The 25,182-nt window shown below is 40.2% G+C and overlaps 3 protein-coding genes across 8 annotated transcripts in view; 1 reads left to right on the forward strand and 2 right to left on the reverse strand.

Annotated features, from left to right (window-relative positions):
- The first annotated feature begins 1,074 nt into the window (after positions 1–1,074).
- GMNN (geminin DNA replication inhibitor) lies at positions 1,075–8,917 on the forward strand. 5 transcript variants are annotated; one of them, XM_067292392.1, is made up of 7 exons: positions 1,075–1,172; positions 2,506–2,569; positions 4,365–4,463; positions 4,853–4,988; positions 5,732–5,814; positions 5,890–6,000; positions 8,434–8,917. In XM_067292392.1, exons 2-7 carry the CDS (start codon positions 2,513–2,515, stop codon positions 8,569–8,571), a joined length of 624 nt encoding a protein of 207 aa, XP_067148493.1. In that variant the 5' UTR covers positions 1,075–1,172; positions 2,506–2,512; the 3' UTR covers positions 8,572–8,917. The 5 variants fall into 5 exon arrangements, with proteins under 5 accessions (XP_067148493.1, XP_067148496.1, XP_067148494.1 ...); XM_067292395.1 differs by having other exon boundaries at positions 4,368–4,463; XM_067292393.1 differs by lacking the exon at positions 1,075–1,172 and adding an exon at positions 1,174–1,252.
- Positions 8,918–11,578: 2,661 nt separating this feature from the next.
- ARMH2 (armadillo like helical domain containing 2) lies at positions 11,579–15,906 on the reverse strand. The gene is made up of 2 exons (XM_067292166.1): positions 15,705–15,906; positions 11,579–12,021 (listed from the first exon to the last, which is right to left on the reverse strand). Exons 1-2 carry the CDS (start codon positions 15,904–15,906, stop codon positions 11,579–11,581), a joined length of 645 nt encoding a protein of 214 aa, XP_067148267.1.
- A 2,413-nt stretch (positions 15,907–18,319) lies between these two features.
- RIPOR2 (RHO family interacting cell polarization regulator 2) overlaps positions 18,320–25,182 on the reverse strand; it is a 74,919-nt gene continuing 68,056 nt past the window's right edge. For both annotated transcript variants that reach the window (XM_067290917.1, XM_067290916.1), the window contains 4 exons: positions 24,199–24,401; positions 22,652–22,735; positions 20,322–20,412; positions 18,320–18,687 (listed from right to left, as the gene is read on the reverse strand). In XM_067290917.1, coding sequence (XP_067147018.1) covers positions 18,587–18,687; positions 20,322–20,412; positions 22,652–22,735; positions 24,199–24,401 — 479 coding nt within the window. In that variant the 3' untranslated portion in view covers positions 18,320–18,586. The remainder of the gene's footprint in view (positions 18,688–20,321; positions 20,413–22,651; positions 22,736–24,198; positions 24,402–25,182) is intronic.

Below are 25,182 nucleotides of genomic sequence, written 5' to 3' on the forward strand. Positions count from 1 at the left end.
TAGCTCGAGGAGCCAGGTTCAAAAGGAAAAGAAAGGAGTGGTTTTTCAGACAACGGCTATTTGAGCTCTGCAACTCCTTGTGAAAGGATGTTGTGGATAACAAAAGTTTACATGGGTCAACGGGAGACTGAGTGTGTTTATGCAAGAGAGATCTGCTTTATTTGCTTACATTTGTTTAAAGATTTCTTAATTCAGTATTTTTAATATTCTGCCTTTCTTTCTCTTGTCACATCATGTTGTTCCTCTAAAACATTCCTATAAGTGCTATATAATTGACTTCCAAACATAAGCCTGACAGAGTGGCATACTAAATTAATACCTCTTTCTATAATTGTCATCATTCCTAATAGGAACATAATATTTCCTGAAAAAAAATGTTGATAGCTACTCTAGGCTAGCAATCTTTTCTACTGTGAGACCTTGATTGCAAGGAGTGCATCCTTAACCCTGCAAAAATTTACTCACAAGTCAGCAGACAGTACTGTTAGCATAAATAAAAGGTAGAATGTAGTATTTCCAAGATCATACTTGTAACATGGCCTCCGACAAATTTAACGGCATAGCTGATGCGTATTTAATGGAGCTTTATAATTGATACCATATGTAAAATTATTGTAAAATAATCAGGTGTTTCTCTTGTTTGAATGTGGCTTGACCATATTGATTTTCTCCTCCGGTTTTGCAAATACTACTCAGATAGGACTGATGACAATAAAATGGATGATTTACTTTTGCTTTGGTACAACGTCACTGTAAAATACAACAAATAACGGAACTGGGAAAGCAGTCACGGAGACTTAGATCTCGTTTAGGTCTCCAGGAAGGTACTGAATTTGGAGCTGGTAGCCCTCCCGGTCACTACTTTAGCAGTAAAGGTAACAGTCAGACACGCCCGCCCGGCCGCCACCACGGCCCTCTCCGGCCGCGGGCACACGGGGCGCGGCTCCGCCGGCGGGGTGGGGCGGGGCGGCGGCAGCGGCCTGCTATTGGCTCGCAGAGCGCGGAGTCCCGCCTCCGCCGCTGCGGAACGGCCGCGGGAGGAGGGGGGGGTCACGTGCCGCGGTCGCCCCTCCCCGCGGGTGGCTGGGCCGCTTATAGCCACGCGCCGGGGGAGGAGGGGCGGCTCGGTTGCGGCGCGCGCGCGTTCGAATACTGGGAGGGAGCGGGCGGCGGTGAGCGGGCGGCGGTTGCCGCCGTTGGGCCCTGCGCGGGCCGGGAGGGGGCTGCGCTGGCTCGGGCCGCTGAGGAAGGGGTATGGCGGGGGGCGGCGGCGGCTGCAGGCTTTCATGGCCGGCGTTTGGGTTTTGGCGGGTTCCTGGCTTGCTTCCCCATTGGCCGCGCTGGGGAGCGGGGGGGGGGGGGCGGGGTGGTGTCCCGCCACTTCGGCCGTGCCTGCGTGAGCTGCTCTGCCCGGCTGGTCTCGGCTCCTTCGCGTGACGGGGAGCGGGATGCCCTCGGCCCGGCCGGGGGCGGTGGGGCAGGTTGGCCGTTGCTGCCGCGGGCCCCTCGCGCCGGGCGGGCTGTCGATGACGTCAGGCGGGGCGCGGGGCTGAGCGGCACGAGGGGAGGGGGGAGCGCTGGCCGAGCAGGGGGGCTAGCGGCAGCCGGGGAAAAGCCGTAGCCTGGCTCGAAGCAGCGAGGCTCTGCCAGGGTGTCTCCTGAGGCGCTCGAGGGTTTTAGCCGTGCTGCTTAACTGCTGTTACGCTCACGGCGTTTAGTGTGGGCGCTGCCCGCCCACCCCGCTTGCCCCCCTGCGCACGGAGCTGCGTGCGGAAGGGTGTCATGTAACCTTGGTTCGGATGCTGAAGTGTGTCCCGCGGCCCTGGTGCCGGGGGCAGCTCCCCTGGGGGCTCGTAGTGTGCTCCTTGGGGTAGCGCTGCTCTCACCGTGTCCTGGGAGTGCTCTTAGGCACTGTTCTGTGTTGTCTTCAGCGCTACGTTTTGCTCACATCGGCAGAGCAAGTCTTTTGAGGGTTCTGGCACCGGTTCCTCTGGGGAGTAGATGAGGGGAATAGGAGGCTGGCATAGCCAATGCTGCACTGTGCTTTAGCCTCTTATCTCAAGTAAAGGATTACTGTTTATCTGCTCCCTTCCCTCTTCTTCCCCCCCCCCCCCCCATCAAAATCCTTGTGGAAGGATTTAACAATACTCTACTTTGTGGTGGTCTCTGCTACATTTGTGATAAGATTTTTTTGGACTAATGTGGCCATCTGCACCTTTGTGTGGTTGGAGAGCAGCATTGGCACCAACAACATGGGATGTCACCTCAGGGTCTACATCTCTAGTTCAAATGTGTGCTTGTAATTTGCATCTAAAAGAAATTAAGAATGATTTGAAGGACTCTGAAGAGCATGTGTTACCAGCAGAAAGGAGAAAGTCATAACTGACCTTTTAATGCTGTCATAAAAGTTGACAGACAAACTTTAGCATTGTAAAAAAGTATTTAACAACTTTAGTTGCAGTCTAGTGTTACTAACTTCTTTTAATATCACTTCTTATTTTGTAGTGATCCTATGAATTCCAAAATGAAAAAGAAACTGAATGCAGAAAAGTCATCAGGATCTCTACAGGTATAAGCTTTCAAACTCTTGCAGCTAGAATATAGGAACAGATAAAGAACATAATAGACAAAATACATGAAAAGGCCCTGAAACACAGCATTTGCTCTTTTGAAGTGTGCACCCTAATCCTTGGGACATGGTTGCTCTGTCTGACGCAGACTTTATATCCACTGAAGGGAATACAAAGGAATCAATTGCACTGTGTTCCCACCTGGCCTATGTCCTGTTGGCTTGAGCAATCTTCTGGCATGCACTATGGCTTGGAAACACTGTCTCCTGCTTTTAGAGCATATGTGCTTATGACTACTCTTTTTCTATCACTCAGCAAGAAGTTTTCTCTTTAGCTTGACACTAAGGTAGCCTACTGTCTTTCTATGTGATTTAGGTGCTGCTCTTCCCTTAGACCGGTCACTGGATTAGTCTGGTTGCTCAGGACCTGCAAATTGGGTACTAGCCTATCTGTCTTCTATTGGGATGAAATCTAAATGTTGACTCTGTCTTGACTTGAGCATCCTTTAACTGAAATATTTGCGCAGACAGTTCTCTTTCTAAAGCCACCTCATGAAACTTAGTTGCCCTGGAACTGGTGGAAATGCTTGAAGTATTTTAGTTCAAGAGATGACTGGATTAGAAGCTACTAAAGTGTGTATGTAATTTAGTCTTTCTTCCTACAAGACCTTTTTTGTCAAATCTTCTGATGTTGGCCCTAATGGGGATGTACAAGTGCCGTGTAAAGAGGCTAGTATCTCTACCATGAGGGATAAAGAGTGCATCTGTAATAGTCTCTGATATTAATGAAAATCATAGTTTGATAAGTCTGACTTACACACATGGTCATTTTGTCCTGTACTGACTATCAAATATAAATTTCTTAGAGTGGCTTTTTGTACTTTAAAATACTGAAGTGCAGTGGGTTAACTGAAGTATTAGTTAATATTTCCGTGGCAGAATATACTTTAATCTTCAATAGCAGCAAGCAGTGTCTGACACCATCTGATTTTTGTTTTCACAGTAGCTGGTGTTTGTCCTTTAGTTCAATAGTAGGATAATTGCTGGCAGAGACTTTACCGTGGGAAAGGTGAACTCTTGTCATATGAAGTACAGTGTGAATCAGTAACTTTCTCACACTGCTGTGGCATTGTATTCTGGCTATTTTTGCTTGGTTGTCTGCCATTGTTTGCTATCCCATGGTGGCAGCGTAACCAACCCAATCGGAAAGCTTTAATGCAGGAAATAACTACTTATGAATGACAAGAAAGGTGATAAACACGCTGTTTATACAAAATGGTATCCTGTCTGGATCCAAGCAGGGAAGCTTTAGATCCATTTTGATGGACAACTGAAGCAACACAGCTAATTAAATGTACACCACTTCTGGTACTGCCTAAAGTGAGCTGCATGACTTTACTAAGTTTAAATACAATTGCAAACACTTCTGTCACTTCCCCTGCCTTCATCTGATGCTGTTGTGAAATATAACTTAACTGAAGTTTACATGTGTCCTTGCATTGTAGCTGGCCTTGAAATAAAGTCAGAATACTTCTAAAAACCCTTTAGCCTTCTTAAGGAAGCTTGAAGAGGTCTTAAAGATGGGTAGGGGTTGAGACTTCATATAAATAAGGTCCATCTGTGCTACAAATAACCAGATCCCTTTTTGCTTGGTCTGGTCAAGCCTTAAAATAGACTAACATTTTTCATCTTAAAGATGAGCCATGTGTTAATGTAATGAAAACATGACAAACTCTAAGTTTCAGTTCATGTAGAGAAGAGTGGCAACTATTTGATACCATATTCTTCCTTTTAGAAGTACTTCTCAGATACCTCATGCAGTACTGCCCCAAGAAGGACTCTCAAAATGATTCAGCCTTCAGCTGCAGGCTGCCTGGTTGGCAGACATAATGAGGTATGAATTAGAAGATAACCCCCAAATGTGTAATGATTTCTACTCATAGCAAACTGCTTTTGAACTTTTAACTGAAAACCATAATGTTTGACAAATCATATATAATACACTAACTCATGTGACATAACTTGAGCTTATTGTATTTGTGGTGTGCTTAATAATAACCAACATTAACTTCAGAATAAGTCAGGGAAATATTTGAGAACTTTCTGATATTAAATATATGGGTATCAAGGAAGCTGTCATGAACTAGAACTTATAGTGTGAAGAAACAGGGCTTAATACAGATTTAACTTTTAGTCATGGGTGAGCAGACTTACAAATATCTTTTGTGAAAAATACTAGCTAAAGTGTTGCTCTGAAGTCAAACCTGCCTGTATTTTATGCAGGGGAAATCTTCAATCAAAAAGAAACTCTGGAATAGCAAGTTAACTTCAAAGGCATGTAAAACTGAGGCTGATGTGGACAAAGAGCAAGAAAATGAAGAGACAGATGTCATTCAAGCAGTAGATCTCATGATCAAAAGTATGTGGTGGTTTTTGAAATATTTCCTTGCACTTAAAACACTATGCTTTTGTTGGAAGCATAACTTGAAGCGTGTTTTCCTCTGTCAGTTAGATAAGGATGTGGTGTTTTATGTAATGCCTAGCAAGAATTAACTATTCTTACACTCTATAGTATATATATTACTATACTAAATATAGTATAGTAAATACAGTTTTCAACTACTGGCTACCATAAGCTCATTCCATGCAGCAGTGTGAAGTCTTGTAGCTTGTTAGTTTGGCTTAGTTAGCTTTCCAGTGACTAATGATATGTTAAAATAGAAATCTGCTTTGGCTTACTGTGCTGGTACTGGAGTTCTTTAACTTCTCAGAACTAGTTTTGAAATGGAATCTCAAGTTTTGTGAGACACTACTTGAGCCAAGTGTGGACAATGACTTAGTAATAAGACTTGTTTTCAACAAAGCAGATGCTAATCTGACACTTGCAAATGTGACCATCCATCTTGCAATGCATGCTGCCATGCTTGATGCAACTTCTGCAACTTCTTGGAGATTGGGCCTGTATCACCATTAATACAGTGTGAGATATGGGTTTCCTGTAAACTCATATCTCCAGTTGTTTTCCTGGAGACAGCTGAAAACTCGCACTATACTGAGTGCTTATTCTTGCAGTGTATGGAATGCTTTTATCTAAGTTAGATACCTAAAGTCAATCCCCATAATTCAGTCTTAGCACAGACTCACTGTAGCTTCTCTCTTCAGGAAGTCCTTCATCTCAATATTGGAAAGAAGTGGCTGAAGAAAGGAGGAAGGCTCTGTATGAAGTGCTTCAAGAAAATGAAAAGGTAGCTAGTGAAAGATGAGTGATTTCCTTACTGTTTGCTATTGGCATTGTTTTAACCTTTGTTTTTTGAACTCAGTTGCACAAAGAAATTGAAAAGAAAGATGGTGAAATTGCCTGTCTAAAAGAAGAAAATGAAGAACTACTGTCACTAGCTGAACATGTGCGTTATATGACCAGCGTGATTGAGGTACTTGAAGGAATTTTCAGTTAATATTGTGGAATAGAAAAGTGAGAAGGAAGTTTTTAATCATAACTTCTGTTTTGTGTGCTGACATAACATTTCATTGCAAGTTACTACGGATGTGCAGTTTTCTGTGGGGTTGGACTAATCAAGAGACTTAAAGGCTCTTGTATGGAATGAGTCTTTTCCAGATTAGAACCAAAAGAATAATAAGAAAGTACTTAAGAGGGATACATTCTGAAGGGAAGGTGTCAGATATTGTCTAAATGGAACAGGTGGTCTCAGTCATCACAAGCTGCAAAGTCCCCCTTGCTGAAACTTTGTATTTTAGAGATAGCAATATGGGAGAGAAGGGTTCATCTTCACTTTGCCAAGACTAGTTAACATCTATTGCTTAATAGGCTGTGTGAGGCTGCTGGCCGAAAGTGTTTGTACCTGCCATGCCCTTTGAGGAAGTAAGCTTGAAGCAGGGGGCACCTAAAACACTGGAGCTGTAAGAAGGGGGCAACTAACCTTTTGAAGCCAAGGTTTCATGGAGGGGAGCAGTTGGACTGTGTGCTTCTGTGGCCCAAGAAAGGGCTTAGACACAAAGTCTGTAAGGTTCATAAACTTGTAACTTTTGAAATGTCTTGTCATATTTAAATAACTGATAGCTTAGATGCTAATAAAACCTCCAAATTTCCCTATGAACTTTAAAGGAAGCCAAACCAAAGGACTAGTGGAAGTCATTGTTAAAGCATCTGGAGCCAAGGCTTAGTGGTGAAGAGACCTGCAATTTCAAGGAATATTTCTCTACATTTCTAGATACTTTCACAGACTTATGTCCAGGACCTGAAGCTAGCTGAATGAACTAGACTACTAATAACTCATAGGGTATTGGACATATGGAAAGAAGGCTAATTAGTAACTGGAGAAATCTGAAGACTTTAATTTTGAAGGATCTAATGTTAGATATGTCAGACAACTATCCTAGATGAATTAAAAATGTAGTTCCAGTAAAAACTTAAACCTAGTCTAAAAGTTTGTTTAATGAAATTCTGTTCCATCCAAATGCAGCTTCACATAAATGAATAAAAATAGCAAGAAAGAAAATGGATACTTTACACAGTTCTTTACATAGTTTTATGTAAACATAAGCTACCACTGGCCAGGAGAGTATGTATTTGCCCACCTTAAGCAAAGATATTAAAGACTCTGTCTCCTTAGGTAAAAGCTAAGGTTGATACCTTTAGCTATTAAATGTTTTAGGAAACAATACCTGTTTATTTTGCACTTTAAATTGCAAACTTCAGATAAACTAACTACCTGAATAGCAAATCACTGTACACTGCTGCTCTGTTCTCCCTCCGAGATATTCCTTGGGAACAGGTAGCCTTGTCACTGATTCTGTGAAAGCAGGAAAAGGTTGTCTGCAGCAGCTACTGAAGTTTTAATGAATGAGTGTTAGCCATGGAACCTGCAAATAAAGTGATCATCTATGGTGTTTTTGGAGAGTTTGAGTTTTCGATGTGAAGCTGGGTGCCTGGCAGATTATTTTGACTCTAATTAGCTAGGGGAGCTGGAAATACAGCAGAAGTACTACCACAAGCAACATGGTTAAGTAAGGAATCTGATCAAATTAGTTTAATTAGTGCAATTGTTTGGCTCAGTCTTGAAAAACTTCTCTAACTTGCTACACTTCATTTAGTTTTATTAGTGTTCAGAGGACATTCAGTTTGGTTGTTAATAATAAACTTCAAGGCAGAAATTAAATGACTTATGGGCTTAAAGAGCCAAAGTAATTGGAAGCTGTTCAGGAGCTGCAGATGAGACATGCTAAGCTCATGAGGATTGTAAGCTGCTTGCCTGTGAGGCTTTAGTTCAAGAAGCGAGTGGGGATGGCCCCTGAAGTGAGATGTCTAACAAGCTGAAGCCTCAAAAGCAGGCTCTTGCAGTCCTGTCTTTATTCCTTAGATCAGATTAGGTGGAGAACTTAGCACTTCAGTTTGATCAAGTGCTAGAAATTGCCAGGTCAGTATCTTTTAGTTTAGTATTTAATCTAGACTTAATTTAGCTTCATTATTTCTGATTAAAATGGTTAACTGAATATGGCCTTTTTCTAGAGAACTTAGTGCTGTAGTATATAGTAACATAGCAATATTTAACTTGTGAGACAGTTCCCCATATTTTAGATTGTTTAAGACAAATCTGCTTTGCCGAACAACTTCCTAACACTTAAGGAAGACAGGTCAACAAGCCAGATGTAGCCTGCAAATTAGAGGTGGAAGTCTGAGATGAGAATGCAAGTGTCTAAATCATTATTCAGAGTCAATTTTTTTCTAGAATTGGCCATCTCCAATGAAGCTAACAAATCACTTTGCTTAATCTAATATGCAGTCTTATTTCACTGGCTATTACCTACAAAGTATTAAGTTCATGCTATCTTCTGTATTTTTCCAGAGGCTAACTGGGCAAGCACCTGATGGTCTTGAGGCACTGAAGAGTCTGGCTCTAGAGGAATTTGAACAAGAAAATGAAGAACTTAACTTTGGGGATGTTGTAGACAGTCCCCCTGAAGAAGGGCCATCACAAGTATAGTGTGATTTGAGGAAGATTACTTCAGATTTTGTGTTAAATGAAGTGAAAGTTTGAAACTGGAGTGACAACCTTAAACAGGCTCATGCATGTGGCTCTTTTAATTGCAGGCTTCCTCTTGAAAGGATATACTAAAGTTTCTCAGGTATAGAAACTCTTGTGGAAGCATTAGATGTTTGTTTTAACTGGAATTATGTAGCAGTGAGTAACTGGATACTGCTTAGAAAACACATTACAGGCTGTGCTTAGTTGCTTGTATAAAATTCAAATACTGTGTATTTCACACTGTTGTGTAAATAGTACCTTATCAGTTGGTCTGACATGATGCATGAAAATTGATAAATAAATCTTTGCCTTACCAAAACACTCAGCCTCTTATTTGAGTGAGAAACAGCTATTTTTAGATTCATAAATTGTGACTACTGTATATTGAAGTCCTCAAATTATCTAGTGAGTGCCTGGGAAGTCTTGAGCTTCCAAGGTTCGTAGAGCTCTGGAGATCAGAATTGTTTAGGGCTGTTTCACTACCCATGGCTGTGTATCAGGACCTGTATTCCTCTTGTCTATATCCTGCTGTTCCTAAGTGAGCTGAAGAGTGCTGGATATGGGGGGGGTGAGGAAGAAGGATGCTGCTTGGCCAAGGGCATATGCTGATTTTGGCTCTAAGAGCAGCCCTTTGATTATGCCACTCTACAGTATTCAACAGTGAATTAACTTGGCTGATGTTTAAATAAAACACTGAAGACTTCAAATGAACGTGTGCAGGACCCTAGCTTGACAAAATGTTGTCCTTACTAATTAATAAATTTCAATACCAGTCCTTAGTCCCCTGATAGGCAAATACTACAGTTTCTTTTTTTTTAAAAAAAAGAATCTACTGTAAGTGTAGGGAGTCATTTAGAATAGATGCATGGGTTACAAAAGCTAAATGAATCAAAACCAGTCTGTTTTATTAAGTGTCAGGGGAGGTTATGTATTGTTATGCTTCTTTGACCCACTACCTTTGTAATATTTAGTTTGATGCTACAAGACTTTACCAGAGGAGGGGTTCTTATCTAAAGCAGTCTTAGTTGTGAAGGGAAATAAAACATTGTTGTATTTCTTCAGAGGGGAAGATTGCATTATCTTACTGCAAATGCAACAAAGTTAAACTGGTGAGCAAGCAGTGATGAAAACAGTCCACCTCTTTTCCTGTGCTTGGTAGAGGCAATAAGTTTCTCTGGTGTTTGGGGTTTTTCAAAGTACAGTTAAGGTAAAGTACATTATTTGTAATAAAAATATAATTAAAGGTGTGGGGGGGGGGGGAAGGACAAGAGTAGACCAGTAATGTCTGGAAAACAGGCCTAGCCAACTTTTAGAGGCAGGAAGAATATTTTGCTTGTCCTTTCCCCTATCCTGAAACACAAAAACTGTGCTGTTGGTGAGACTTCAAGAAGACTCAAGAATGGGTAATGAGAGTCAGGGTGATCTGAGGCTTATTTAGATTTAAGCTCTTCAGATTTTTCAGATAACTTCCTTTTTCTCTTTTTGGAGGAAGTGTTTTTTCAAGATCTACAACTAAAGGAGAGCTTACATAAGCAAAAAGTATTACTGTCCTCTCTAGAAACATATTTATTGTCTTATAAAGAAAAGGTGGGTTATCATTATTGTTGCCCTTAAAAGCAGCTGCACTGAAAATTAGATGGGAATAAAACAGCATATGCTTGAGAGCTATTCTAAAAGGGAACTCAATGCTTGTTTTCAAAGCAATGTGTTGGTATTTACCAAGAGATGAGGCAATTTATGCTTACTTCATTTTGCAAGCATTAAAGTAGAGAGAGTAAATACAGGTGGGTTTTTTTTGGTCCAAAGTCAGTTTTCAGCAGTTATTCTGTAAGTAACAGTCTTCCCTAGACAGCTTTAAAAGAAGATGGTGGCTATTGCAACATCATGTGAAAAGCCAAATGTATTCAATGACTTTCAGGAGGCTGAGATAATCAGAAATATTCTAGTTTATGGGTCCCTATCAGGACTTCTATGAGCTAGATGCAGAAGGTCCTGGTCTTGCCGAAATGGACACTTCAGGGCAAGCGTGGACAACTGAGAAGCTATCAGATTGGCACTGTGGGCTACAAGTGTCTAGAAGATTAGACCCAAACTGGTCAACGGTTTTGAGGAATGCAGTTCTGAACTTTATTACCTATGTTCAAGCATAGGTAATGCAAAAAAAGCAGAAGCAGCTATACTCTGCTTCTACAGTTATTTATCATTATCTTCATTTATGCATATGGGACATGCTATGTATTTTGTGTAAATCGGGTTTTCTCCATACGTTTCTCAAGCCTTCATTTTTCCCCAAATTTCACCAAAGCGCATACAGAAAGTTGAAACTCGGTGTCTGACAGATTCCTTAGCAGATTTCAATGTAAGTTAGGGTTATTAGGTGATGACTAGTTTCTAAGCACCTTTAGATTCCTTTCATATGTTATTTTCTCCATGTGGATTTCAGAAATTTAGTAGATGTTTCACCACTGATTTCAATGGGAATAATGTCAGAAGCATTATGGGAAGTGATACTCCCTCTAGCTTCCATTTCGTGTTGAATCTGGTATCCACGAGATGATGTATCATCTGTTCCTGGGAATGTAGTAAGCAAACAACTGCACCTTCCAGTCTGTGCTCTAGGGAATGTTTGGGCATAATTCTTCCCATCACAGCACAGAAATGGTGGCCAAAGATGTTTCCTTTATTTTGCACTAGTACTGTTTTTTTTTTTGAAGGAAACTAGATGCTAGATAACTGTTCTGCAGGGTGACCCCAATTTTCCATTAAAGAGAAATGGATAATACTGTCAAGTGACTTTACTGCTTAGTTTTGAGATAGGAAAGAGGGATCTTTCATGCCAGAATAGTTATTTGGGGATGGTAAATAAATAAACAAATGAAATTTAACTTGTTTTAATATTCTTTTATGTTGTGTGTATTGGTTTAAAATATTCACAGATTATAACTGTTCTTTCGAGGTGGCTTTTTTAAACATTTGAGATATTTTGTAGTCTCTGAAACCCTAGAAGGGAAAAAAGCACTGCCGCATAATTATTTGGCCAGCCAGACCAATCCATATGAGACAGCAATTTCAGCTTCTTTTCCAGCTTTTCACCTCCTACTTTGTGAACTGCTGTAATACAGGGGACGGTGCTAGAACAAAGAACTGTCAGCAGATAGCAGATCCAAAATTGGATTGTAATGCATGCATTACCTGAAGCTGACTCTTGCTCTTCATCCAGATGGTCAAGAAGAATGTTTATTAGATTTAAATCTTTTGCCTGTCTTTGATTTTTGGGATTTATATAACAAATACAAGACAGTCCTTGGAGTACTTGGATCCTTACTTTTGTTGAAATGGTTTGTGTGCAAAATATATCATACAAGTCCTGTATGTATTCTGATGCACATATTGCAGCATTTGCCCCACCTGTAATAGACAACATTATTGTTATGTACAGAGGACTTTGGTTAGTAATACAATACACTTGCACAGGAAATCTCTGAACCAAGGCTACTGTGGAACACTTAACTTCATTCCCTTGTCATAAAGAATACAGTCTGCTGTATAAACTCTTCAAAAAATATACTACAGGATAAGGCCAGGTATGAGGACTGAATGGTAGCATGGGAATTGGACCCATATATGTGCTCTTTCTCTCTGTCATGGATGTATTGGACCTTGATCAAATAATGTAATCTCCCTGTGCCTCAGTCATTGTATCAGAAAAACATTAGTATATGAAAATAATCAGGAGTTTTGTGACATTGCATTAATCACTGCATAAAAATGTTCTAAAAGGATGAAGTTTCATTTACTGTCCTCAAAATTCCTTTTCTTTTAAAATACATGCAGTAAGGTTACCCTATATAGGAAGTATAGGAACTTTGTATGCATGTGTGAAGGACTTGTCAAATGTGTAGTAATTATATATGGGTATGTTATTAGTTCTTTTAGAAACTTCTGACCTTCATTATTTTTGTTTAAATATATAGGGAAACTCTCATCTTCCACTGAAACACAACCATGGAACAGCTGACAATCAACATCACTTGGGACAAACAAAGAGATTACAGAGAATGTTCTGGCTGGCAGGATCAGATTATCAGCTCTGGAACCTGACTGCAGAATGGGATTTTCAAAAAGTCGTAAATGCTTTTGTGCACCAACTTGGCCAGCAGGCTGACTCCTTGTCTTTGCACAGGTTACAGCCACAACTTCTTGATTCACTTAAGTATCCTAAGGCTTCCCAGAAGCGGAATCTGCCTACCAGCACCAGGTCCTAGCACTTCTCCCATAAAATGTGCATATCCTAACTGAAGATGGGCTTTCAGGTAAGTCAGGCTAGATGTTTCTCATATTGGGAGTAAGAACATTTTCAGATGCCAGATGTTTCAAAAAGGAACAAACCTTAAAAACCCAAGTTTTGTGTGAGGAAGAACTTTTTAATTGGAAAATAGGTTTAGCAAAAATAACAGTTTTAGTGTAAACACCCATTGTATTCAAGACATAATGTGTGCAGGGTGTGAATTAGACTATAATAACTACTTGGCTGGGAAGCTGAAATCACTTGGTGTTTGGCATTGTATTGCTTACCTGGGGGCCTACACCATTGTCATGTGTTACAGCTTATTTTGCAGGCTTTGCACTAATAGCTAAGTTGCTCAGTAGCTTTTGCAAGGAAGTGCACTGCATATTCATTTACTTTTACTTAAGGGCCATCTGAGGTTGTTTTCTTTTCAGAACTGGATTTGAAATTTTGAGCAGAAGGTTGAAAACCTATCAAGCCTGTGTGTTACTTGTGCTCTGTTGTTCTTGAAACTGAATTGCACTGTTATCAACATTTTCTATGTGGAAAATATTTATTGAATATTGTTAATTTATTTTTCCATTCATGTAATAACACAAAATAGTTCTGAAAATGATAATGGTGTTCTGAGAAACTTTAATTTATTGCCGCTTTATAGATCTGCCTGTAGTGAGAAGTTATCAGCCACATTCAAGGTCAAACCCTTGGGTATAATGATATGTCTGTAGTACCCTCTGCTGGCACCTGAGACATTTGAAGAGGGCCACAGTGGACCTTATCATTAGAAAGTTCCATTGCACATCAGCAAAATTTATCCATCTCTAAGAGTTTTTGCTGCAAAAATAATAAGATAAGGTAGATTAAGAATCTTGCTCTTGAATCTAATAGTGTTCTCATCAATTTACTGTAATATTAATGATAACAAGCTGGACTTTTTATTTTGATGCCTAGAAACTGTGAATAAGGTGTAAGTAAAGATTATGGTTTTAAACAGAACTGATAAAGTCTAAAAAAGGAAAACACTTGAGGACCTGCATCAAAGATGAGATTTTCAGGAAGGCTTTAGGATCTGTGCTTCCAAGTGATTTAGTGTTTAAAATCTTACTTGCTTATTTACAGTAGTGTTAGCTGTAATATTCGCTACATTTATTATGCATATTGGGTACACAGAAACTGGACAACTGTTACTTTGCCAGTTCTCAGAGCATCTTAGTATTTCATTTCCTTATTAAAGCTCAAAACCTGGAATTAGGAGAATCTTATTTTTCACTGGATTATTTTTAGAGCAAATTTCTTACCTTAATGGTTGTAGTGGAAGACTAAAATGTAAACTCCATAGTTTTTAAACTAAATAAACCCATAAAAAGAACAAAGTCTTACTTTATTTTAAATGTTTTGGGCTTGAGTTTTTTTTTTTTCTTTAGGGCTAATAAACATCCTATATATCTGGGATTTCTAGCACATCAAATACAGCATCCCATATAGTATCAAACATATGGGATACTGACTTTTCCTTTAATTCCCATAGACTTATGTATAGGGTTTGAGGCTAAAATACAGGAAATTACACAGCTGCCTTCCCCTAAACATTTTCTTATGGCTTCCTCCAGTTACTTAAATGTATCACCCGGGTAGCAGTGAGAAAGCAGTGGCAGCTGGAGAAGACCCCACTCTTTAGGGCAGATGACCAGCTTCTTGGCAAGCCTAGAGTGGGTGAGGTCCATATGTAAGATGTACTGACAGGTAGTCTTCTTGACTCCTAATTTTGAATGCTTAAAGTCAGCAATAATGAGTATATAACACAGGCTGCAGCTTAGTGTAAAGCTGCATTAGAAGCTGCATTAGATCACTTTCCTTGGAGTAGGTGGAGTACAGGAAGTACCTTATTCATAGCAGTGTGAAACTCTGGGCAGGCTAATTTATCCTGCTGCTGTAGACTAGCGTAGAGGCAATATGGGCTTGTATCTACCAGGCAGAAACCACCATAGTGCCAGAAAACTGTGAAGGTTTTCTGGCATAGCTAGCCATGACCTTTAAATTTGCAAGAGTCAACCAGCTGCAGCCCTAAGTAAGAGGTTTTATAATTAGTGTCTGCTGGGTGTTTCTTTGCTAGTTGGTGTCTGTTTTGTTAAATTCATCTCTACAGGTTTGGTTTTTTTCTACTCCAAAAAGAAGAGCTCTTACATTAACATTTCCTACATTAACAATGTAGGAAAAAGCAGTATTGCCAGCCTTGAGAGCATAAGAACAGGTAAGTTATGAGACAAGTATAATGGTCTGTTTCTTTTTATTTGCCTTCTGGTTTTAGAAGCTTTAGGGTTCGCTTTTTCAAGAGTTTACTTTTTAACCCTGAGGGCAGAAGCTTCTGGGACTTCTGTTTGGTTTTGTTCTTAAATTAAGAGTGTGAGGTTTTTTTTTTCTTTTCTTTTCATATGTTGTCATGAATCATGTCAGAACATAATTCTTTCCATTTTGTTTACCCTTTTTTAAACAGTACTCAAAGAGGGAATTTAGCCTTTATACATCTATAAACCAGGTTTGAGCTTGTCAGTCTCAGATACCACAGTAGGAACTTAACTATGAGACTAACCATTCCAACTGATCTTTCTGTGAATTTTCTCACTGACTTTATTAAGAGCAGGATTTGCTCCTACCTGTTTTGTATGAGCTATATAAGCAGCTGTTAATGGTTATAATGAAGTAGTAGATTGGCTTTGCTTAATACACTTCTCGAAGGGTGGATTCAAACTACAACTAGACAGAAGTAGATATAGTGTATCATCAAACCCATTTGACATAGTACCTGTATATGCCAGCAGTCCCATGCTCACTGCAGCTTTGGCTCTTTGCTCTATTGGTAGTTCTGTGTTCCTCAGGTCTATGCCGTAATCTTGAATTTTTTTATGATGAAAAGCACCTTCATCTGTCTGGTAAGGCTCTTTCTTCACAGAAGGGAAAAAATAATCGATAAAAGTTTGGTAATAGTTTTGGATCCTCTTCAGCATATTTTCTGTTGCTCCTTGTGGAGCCTTTGAAGTGACTTGAATGATATACAAAGTTGTTTTGCTCTGAACTTAAACTAGAAGTAGCTAGAAATTGAGGGTGCTAGTGCTTGTTTGAAAGTAAACTCATCCAGTTTGTAGCTAAGCAACAGTTCAGAATGCATTACATAGAATCTGGTGACTTCAGAGCTTGTAAGTCATGTTCCACACTGTAATACACAAACTATAAGCAAGTTTTTGATAGGTATGTTATGCATTACATGTCATGTATTATGTTATGTAAGAGCTTTCAGTAGTTATGGGAATATAAGAATATTCTGATTTTCTTTTTTAAAAAAGTACGCTTCTTGCTGAGGTTCTAGGATAGGAACAAGGGCCTGTAGACTCACTGTGGAACAAATGGAGAAGGAACACTGAAATGAGACAGTCCCCCCACCCCTTGCTTCTAAAATAATATTTTAGTTTAAAACTTGTTTTTGTAAAATGTGTTTTCGTTCACTTCACATCACATAATTTTTCACTATGTTTTCATCCTCTCTCCACTTTTCCTTCCTGTCTGGTTTACATTTTTATTTTAGTTACTAAAATAGTTTGCCACTTACCTTCCCCCGGCCAGCAGAAAGATAGGTGTCACCAAACCCATTTCCTATGAAAATGCAATGGCTGTGCATGTTAAAACACAAGCTAGCATTGCACCATTTCTCCTAGTGCACAAGAAGTTGGAGTTCTCTGTCTGCCCTCAAACAGAACTCTCTGCTATGTATACTGTTCACTTGCTGTAATTTGTATGTTTTGGTAAGATTTAGAACAAGATTGCTTTAATATCTTCATGAGCTGACATGCTACAAAACAGGAATTATGTATTTCTACTCTATAAGACATTTAGCAGATGACTTCATGTAATTTAGGTAAACTTTCCAAGATTGTGACCAGACTTGAAAAGACAAATATTGCCCACAAACTTTTTGCCTTAATATGATTAAACAACGGTTTGCCCCAAATCCAGTCTCAAGTAGGTTGCTCTAACTGAGCTACCTGGGAGCTGATTTCCATTGTGTTTGGAGGTTGTATGAGCCTCACTTTAGGGAAGCTGCTGATATAACAAGTGACTATACATATGGACTGATGTGCTTAGTAATTAAAAAATAATCTTTATTATAACTTAAATGTGATAGGAAATATGGTGAGTACAAATACCACAAAACTAAAGGCAAAAAAAATTAAAAATAAAAAATAGCAGAAGTCAGTACAAAAGAACACCTTGGAGAATTCAGCTCATGGGATAGATGTGTTATAAAAACCATAACATGGTTACTTCACCTTCTGTAAAAAGAATCTAAACCCCTCAGCAAACCAGTAACTATTTTGAACTGTACAAAATGTACTTTTTTAATTAAAGGAAGAATATATATTTTTATAAATATACAGATATGTACACTGTAACATTCACAGTAAAAAAAAATGAAACAAAACAAAAATCTTTCCTGCCAAATGTGTTTGGCGCACAAGGCTTCCTTTTGATGTGAATTGTTTGCAATCTTTTTTATATAATCTATGCAAATCTGGATACTTTAATTGACATCTAAATAGCATTTCATGCATAATGAACACAGTACAGGAACACTCTTCTGTTAAATTCTATTCATTTCTTTCTCTGTTAACTTAAGGCTCATAATCAACAGCTTGAAGCACTGTCTTTCATTTTTGCAGTGAGGGGAGAGAATGCATTCACTTCATGCTCTGTTTATTACTGCCTCAAAGGTCCACTTTAGTTTGTTCTAGTTCTTTATATTGAAATCACTCTATAGAAGCTATCATCCACTAATTAGAGTGTATGAAATCCAATCCCGCTTGCAACCTGCAGAACAAAATGGCTTTGGGGACTTGTGCAATTAGTTGTACTCACTTTTTCTTCCTGAAGGGGGAAAAAAAGCACTTTACCTTTTCATTTAGTTTTTCCAAACCTACGTGATTGTTTGATACCCCTGGCAAATCCCTGGATTAATGATGGCTTATTGTTGAAGGGCAAGAGAAAGGAAATAAAAGACCAGCAGAAGCATTTAGAATGAGTCACTGAAGTGACACCTCCCAGCGTTTACATCATGCTGTTTCTGGAGGCAAAACTTGAAGAAACTTGTTCTATATTTCATTATTGAGACAAAACTGAGAAAGCAAAGTGGTGTTCTGTGCTGCTGGAGTGTTGCTGGGGACACTGCAAGGCAGCAGACACTTAGCTCATGGTTGAAGAGAAAGCTTCTTTGTAGTTCTGCTCAGGTGTCCTCCTACTTGTTCTTTTTAGATACAGCATCACATATTTCAAGCTTTCACAACAACTTAAAAGAAGCAAATATAATATTCTGTAAAATATATGAAGATGCCAGATTTTAAAAACTCAGAGAAGTTTGCTGAGGCTGAATAACTGCAAATACGTTATTTATTACGGATCAGTCAAGAAAGTATTGTTCCTCAACATCCAACTGTTCCATCATAAGCTGCATAGAGGAGCCAATAGGAACTCTATAGCTGGATCTTACATTTTGCTTTTCCTTAAAAGATCTGTAAATTGCTACATTTCAGGACATTCTCATAGAATTCTTCCAAGTCTGCTTTCTACTTTCCCATACTTAATTACGGCTCTGTCCTAGTTTAATCACTGTTAAATTTTAGGCAGGTTCTTTTCCATCTAAAAAGCTGTGGCAGCTTCCATTCCACGACGACTTCCAACTTTAACAAATTCCCGAGGGAATTTGTCCAGCTGTTCGTATGCCAGTCTCCCGTCTTCACCTGAACACAAAATATTAAAGCATAATAAAATATTATGTCAGTGCCATACAAAATTTAAAATTCTGGATTCTCTGCTGTTAGAAAGCACTGGTCTGCTGGTAACTTCTCTCCATTCTTAGAATTTCTTATATTGTTAAAGGCAACTTCAGAAATTACTTTGAAAAATTAAGTGTGCTCTGAATGTTCACATTATTTCTTTTTTTTTTTATCATTGTAGTTCTGGTTTTATTTAGACCAAAACAGATGCAGATGTGGTTTGTATGATTATATGACAGTATTTGTATGCTTGTCTTACTGAATAATCTATGTCTCTCAAGATCTCAGCTGCAGCTGTAATATAGTTGAGGCAGATGATGTTTATCCCCTTCTAAACTGGACAATATAAAGTTTACCCACTTCTCACTTCCTGGCTTGGCACTTTTAAAGAGTAAGTCTAACCATGTCTTTACTTACTTATACGCCACAAAAAAAAGGAAATACTATGTTTGCTGAATTTAACTGTGTCTGTCAAGCCCTTGTTTCTTAGGTACTGTCATCTGTATGCACCTAAGTATAACACTAAGTCTAGTGTGTAGAACTGACCATTAGGAATCAAAAAAGGTCTCTATATGTCATACAGAAGAATGGCAGAAATTCATGCATAGCCTGCAGAGTCGGGGGAGGGCCAGCAAAACACAATTTTAATTTATATTGTAGCTGTGCCACTGAAGTATTGGAGCCCTGAAACTGTGCAGCCATGCTTCCAGTCACACGCTGATATGCAGTCAGATTACAGGCTGATGAACAGGTTATCTGTTGTCCCAAGGACAAATGAAGGTCTATGCAAGATGTCTGAGTTGCTGCGTGAAGGAGGACTTGCAGATTAGAATCTGTCCAAATAAGCATATAAATACAATTTAGCACAAATGGAACACATGGCAGTGCTAATGGCATTTGAGAGTGTGGTTTCTGTTTGAATAAACTGTTTAGCCAATTAAGAAATGGAGGCTATGCGCATGACAGAAAATGATCACCAAGAGGAGAATGTGTGATACACAGTGCGAGGTGCACCAGGTCTCAGGTGGAGATTACACTCCCCATGAGATGCAAGACGCAACGGCTGCTATTCCAGGTCAGTGCAATATCACTGGGTTGGCTTGAGTCCCTGTTGAACGTGGGCCTGACAAAGGCATCAAATTCTAAATCACAGCAGCCGTGTAATTTGCAGGATGAATGTGAAAGGAGGTTGTGATATACCTCAGAGAGACATCAATCAGGGCACACCTGAGCATGTAAGATAGGAAGCTCTCTCTTTCCTTGTCCAACTTGTTTAAAAGAAAAAGTATGGCGCAAAACATTTATACTTGTTTTTCAGCTTCATTATGAAATATTTCTGTTCGTCACCTTCTCCTTTGCTATTTTTTCTCTTTTTTCCTTCCCTCTCCAAATTCATACAATTTAATTTCTCTTTTTTGGTCCATTTTCATGGTTTTCAAAACCAATGATTTCTAAGAATATATATTTTTAATCTGTTTGAGCCTCTAGGTAAAGTTTTATTTCAATTTAGAGCCTTGCATTTGTATGTCTTAGGTGTCTTAAATAGCTGCTCTGTTTAAAAAAAAATAAAAAAAATTGCTATAAAACATGCAACTCACCAAGTGAGAGCAGGGTTTCAGATGCCACTTTTCTGATCTCTTCATTGTCAGACTGGCAGAGCGTGACTAGCATTTTAATACTCTCAGTAGCCTGGAAAGTGCAAAACCAACCATATTAACATTGCATATTACAATGTGGGTTTTATTCCACAACCTTGTGTGACTATATTGATCATTGTTTACACTTCCTTTCCGAATGTCTACGTGTGCACAAATACTGCCTTGTATCTCTGGGCCTGGCTTGAAAGGGTTCACGAGGATGCTGGTATAGCCAGAATTGCATGATAACATCCACCCCTTCTTCACACAGGAAAAGAAGGTCTCTTGCCCCATTAGCCTCAGCCAGAGCAGTGACTAGAGGAAGCTGCTGGAGCACAAAGGTGGGAGCGCTCACATTTCTGCAACACCAGTGCAGGAAGCCCTGTGTTTAAAACCTCACACCTAGGGGAGGTCCTGGGTGAGGCCTTGGTGGCGATGCAGGTAATGTGACTTTCAGGGGTTTCTTTGCAGGTAGGCGCCCTTGGAGAAGGATACTTTCTCCTGCCAGTGTGGACTCCAGATTTTGTAACCTATGTGCTATATGCATAAATATGGCTGACTAGCTACATCTGCCACTTTTGCAAGGGGCTGTGGGACAAGGCCATAAATGTGCCAATATACGGGTACAGCAGGAAGAAGAATGGGACACAGGTGACAAGGGAGTGAGTTTCATCCTCAGCATGTCAGACTTGATAGGTCAGAAAAGGCTGTTCCTGCAGGCATAACTGTGTCTGTATCAGCATTTTTGCTAGCCAGCCAAGTCACTCGAAGTTATTACTGCAGGCTCCTCACTGATATCTGTGCTGACCAACACTTCTACAATTTTCCTTGCCTCTGCTATTTTGGGAAGAAAGCAAGGAATAATTCTGCTTTGCTCTGCTGCAAAATGTTAGGCCTACAGAGACAGCAGCTGTCATAGTGTCTCTAGGTAGGTCATGCAATACCACAATAATAGAGTGAGTGAAAGGAAGGGCAGATATGACCTCTGGCCATGACACAAGGAAGAGGCTCTGAGCTACAGAGTCAATATTTGTATACATCTTGTTGATGCTGGGAGCATAGGTGCGTTCTGCAATGTTCCTAGTCAGGACTCATCTACCACAGCTGTTAAATCTCATCTCTCCATCTTGAACCCAGTCACTTGGGCTTGACTAAGGGCAAGTCTGTGCAAGTAGTGACTACAGTTCATATATTGAGATGAACAATGGAGCTTGCTGTGGTCTGCAAAACCTGCGAGACACAGAGCAGGACCTTGAGTGGCTGATCTCTATTAGCTCCATGCTGTGGGTGAGACTACTACTGGGTTAGCTCATTTGCAGGGTTGGCTATCGCCTTTCAGTTGCAACATTCACATCCCTGAAATAATACCTTTCAGACAGGCATCAGCTTTTTATTTAAAGATCTCAAAAGATGGAGAACCTTTCCCTCATTAGTTGTTTCTTGGTTTTTTTGTTTTTTTTCCTAACAGTTGCCATTCTCACTGTTCAAGAGTCACTGAAGATGCACTGCACAGGTTCAATCTGTTTGGTCCCAGTTGCCACCACTGATTCTTATTCTGCCTTTTCCCAAGAGACCAAAAACCACTACTGCACCTTGTATACAGCAGAGGTGTAATGCCCCTTTATCACTGCCTATAAGAGATCCCTGGTAGCATCTTGTTCTAGGGAAAACAGTCTTTCATATCTAAGTGATATTGGACTAGGTACTGAAGAGTATCGGTTTTGGATGCAGTTATGTTCTAGAGCTGTCTTCTCTGGGGGCAGTTTTGAGGGAGAACTAATCAGTCTGCAGTGTGTCTGTTCCATTGAATACATTTTTTGGCCTAATGTCCAGTACCAGATAGGCTTAGACAGCTGCTGCCTCCCATGGCTCTATATAGCCAGTGTAAGGGCAACTTTTTTCCTTTCTGTCACAGGAAGAAGTGCAGAATTGGCACCAAAAGCTAGCTGAAGACCCAGTATTCAGGTGTACCAGTTATTTGCCAGTGTAGTTTGTGCTTCCTGCTTACACTCTTTGTGTGATAACACAAAATGAGCTGTGACTTCTCTCTCCCTTTCTCTTTTCTACAGTTGCAAGCCATGTGCATTATAGCTAATTTTATTTTGGGAGAGGATGATATTTTTCTTCTTGGTCAGAACTCAGAATTTTTTCTCTGTTACACAGAAGTCAGTCTCCTAAAATCAGTATAATAGGGAGCAAAAGATGAAATGCAAAAGATAAAGTTTATCATTGGCATATGCCCTTTCTTTAAAGTAAAGCCAAGTGCCACAATTGAATTCCTTGCCTCTTACCTTGAGGTATCTTAGAGCCAGGCAAGCTGCTTTCTGCAGCTGGAGGTTGGGCTGGGTAAGTGCTTCACAGTAATAAATCAAGGCCTGAAAGCAGATAAAGAAGGCTATAACAATGAAAATGTCTGCACCTGTGTGGAGCGGAAAGGTGGAGTGCAGAGGTGCTGCTGCCCAACTGAGAGGGGCAGCCCTTCCTTGCTAGGGGACTGTGTGGTCACAAGTGCAGAGATGAGGTCAGTCCTCAGCACAGATCCAGCCCAGGCCACTAATTATAGTTCTGTGAAGGTGTGTGGTCTGAGGCCAATTTTTGGTGAGCAAATGTTCACATTAAAGTGAGCAGCAAAATCTGGCATTCCTGAGGGCCTTTCTGCATAAATTACCAGGTAGCAAATAGGCTTTGGAGTCTAAATAGCTCAAGAGCTGACTCTTGAGATGGTCTCTCTAATATAGGGATAGTAATGAACAGGCTGGAATGGGCTCCAGAGGGACTGAGAATGACTATTACAAGCTTAGCATGAGCTGCTAGACCAGTTTACTGCTTGATTCTAGAAATCAGTAGCTATTGCTAAGCAAACAAAACCAGCATGAGTGGCAAATCTTAGTGGCAGACGGCTGCATAATGAACTCCATAATGTCTTAAGGCACCTTGTGGTTTTTCCTTCAGGCAGGGAACCAGGTATTGGCTGAGTGCATGTTCCAGGAGAAGGTTATATTTTCCCTGAAATGCTGTCTCCCTGAAGCTGGGAGGGTGAGAGGATGGTGTGAGATACCAAGAGGCTGCAAAAATGGAAAATGAAGTGGGTGGACAAAGAAAGAGGAGGCTTAATTGGCGGAGAAGTGCAGCAAAGAATGAGCTCCCTCTTTTTCTTCCCATTCTGCCACTCTTGCTCCTCCAGCTTCCTGTTGTCTCACTCTATCCTGACCGGGAACAAAAAGGATGCAAGAACAGGAGGATAGTAGGGAAAGGTCTGCCATGAAAGGGATAGAAGTCAACCCATAATTTCTTCCTCTTCTTCTTCTCTTTAATTTCTGTGTTTAATCTGGCCCTGCTTATTATCTTCTGTATGTGTGATAGACTCAGATCTTGGACCAGAATTCTTTGGCCTCGCAAAAGCCATCAAAGCTGATCCTTGTTCACTCAAGGCAGTTCATCCCCTCCCGAAATGGTGGGAGATCCCATAGATGTCTGCCTTCTTTGGAATAAAATCTCAGACCTATGTCTTTGCACAGTGATGATGTTGGGGAGTGTTGCATTGAAGCCAAGTCTGAGACAGTCCATCAGAAATGCTAAAATGTGCAAGGCAGCTGGAGAGTACAGGACTTGCTAACTATTTGCACAGGTTTTGATTAGTACCTGTTTAGTATAATGGCAGGTAGAAACAGACCTACATATTTGCAGAAAAAGTAGACAGGAAAACCCTCTGTATCAGTTTAAATCAAATCTGGAGAAATTATTTTATACATGTAGACATTTGAAACCTACAGGCAGAAATTTATGATGTCATGATTATACAGGTCCCTTAGGTGATAGGTGAGTTTCTGCCACTTACCTTCTCCCTGAAGAGCCTGTTTTCTGCTGTAGCTGTCAAAAGTGATGCCACAGTCTCACTGACTTCGTTTTTATTTTCGGTTAGAAGTAAAGCCAGAGCTCTCAATACTTCTTGTTGTGGTGGAAGGTTATTAGAGTTTATTTTGGCCATGTTCTGCTGCAGTTTCCCATCTTTCACTGACTGCAGCATCTGAACCACAGAGGCTAGAAATGGCAAAAGGAAGAAAGGTCCTTGTTACTTGTTTTATCCTCTCAGTACTTCAGATTGCTCCTTTCCCTACTAGCAATCCTCAATTTTTACTACCCCCAGGAAGGACAGATGAAAAAGCCTCAATTGTCAGCATTGCGATGTGTGTGCTTTTAAGGTGGGCTGGGCTTCTCAGACCTCCTTCCTAAGGAGAAGGAGACGAGTAGATAGATGAGCTAGATGGGACACTAAGGCTCACCCAGAGATATGCTATGTGCCTACTCATCAAATCTTCAGTTCTGCTGGAAAATGCAAATTCTCCCCCTAGCAAGTGAAACCCAGTATTCTAGTCAGTACAATGACTTTCAGAGCATATTTGTGACACTTTTTTCTAAGCAGGTTGATGTCCCCCACCAGAGCCAGGGCTCATGTATTTCAGAAGTGAATTGAAATGCCTTTTCCCCTCTAGGCTTTTTAGCAAAAGCTCTCCAGTATGTCCAAATAAAAGTGGAAACTAGGCAAGGTTCCTCAAACTTTTTCAAATGGAAAAGAAGAAAAATTTGCTTCCCAGGAACTGAAGTTTAGCATGCTTTGTGGAGTGTCTGCTTCCCTCTTTAGATCTCAGTGCCAGAGCCTGCTAAACACTATGGTGCTGAGATCCCTTGGCTCCTGAGAAGAGCTCAACACTTCAGATGATCTGTCCATAAAGGATGATGAAAGATTGGAACTCCATCAAAGCCATGAGCACAGAAAACTTCCCAGACCTGGGGCCCATCCCAGTAGCATCAGCCATTTCCT

This window comes from Apteryx mantelli, chromosome 2, assembly GCF_036417845.1.
Source record: "Apteryx mantelli isolate bAptMan1 chromosome 2, bAptMan1.hap1, whole genome shotgun sequence".
NCBI lineage: Eukaryota > Metazoa > Chordata > Aves > Apterygiformes > Apterygidae > Apteryx > Apteryx mantelli.

Coding starts and splice junctions, on each gene's coding strand:
- GMNN (XM_067292392.1), top strand. CDS start 2,513: ATGAATTCCAAAATGAAAAAGAAACTGAATGCAGAAAAGTCATCAGGA. Junction 4,989..5,731: donor AGTAGATCTCATGATCAAAA/GTATGTGGTGGT, acceptor TTCTCTCTTCAG/GAAGTCCTTCATCTCAATAT. Junction 5,815..5,889: donor TGCTTCAAGAAAATGAAAAG/GTAGCTAGTGAA, acceptor TTTTGAACTCAG/TTGCACAAAGAAATTGAAAA.
- ARMH2 (XM_067292166.1), bottom strand. CDS start 15,906: ATGCTGAAGAGGATCCAAAACTATTACCAAACTTTTATCGATTATTTT. Junction 12,022..15,704: donor GGGACTGCTGGCATATACAG/GTACTATGTCAA, acceptor TGTCTATTACAG/GTGGGGCAAATGCTGCAATA.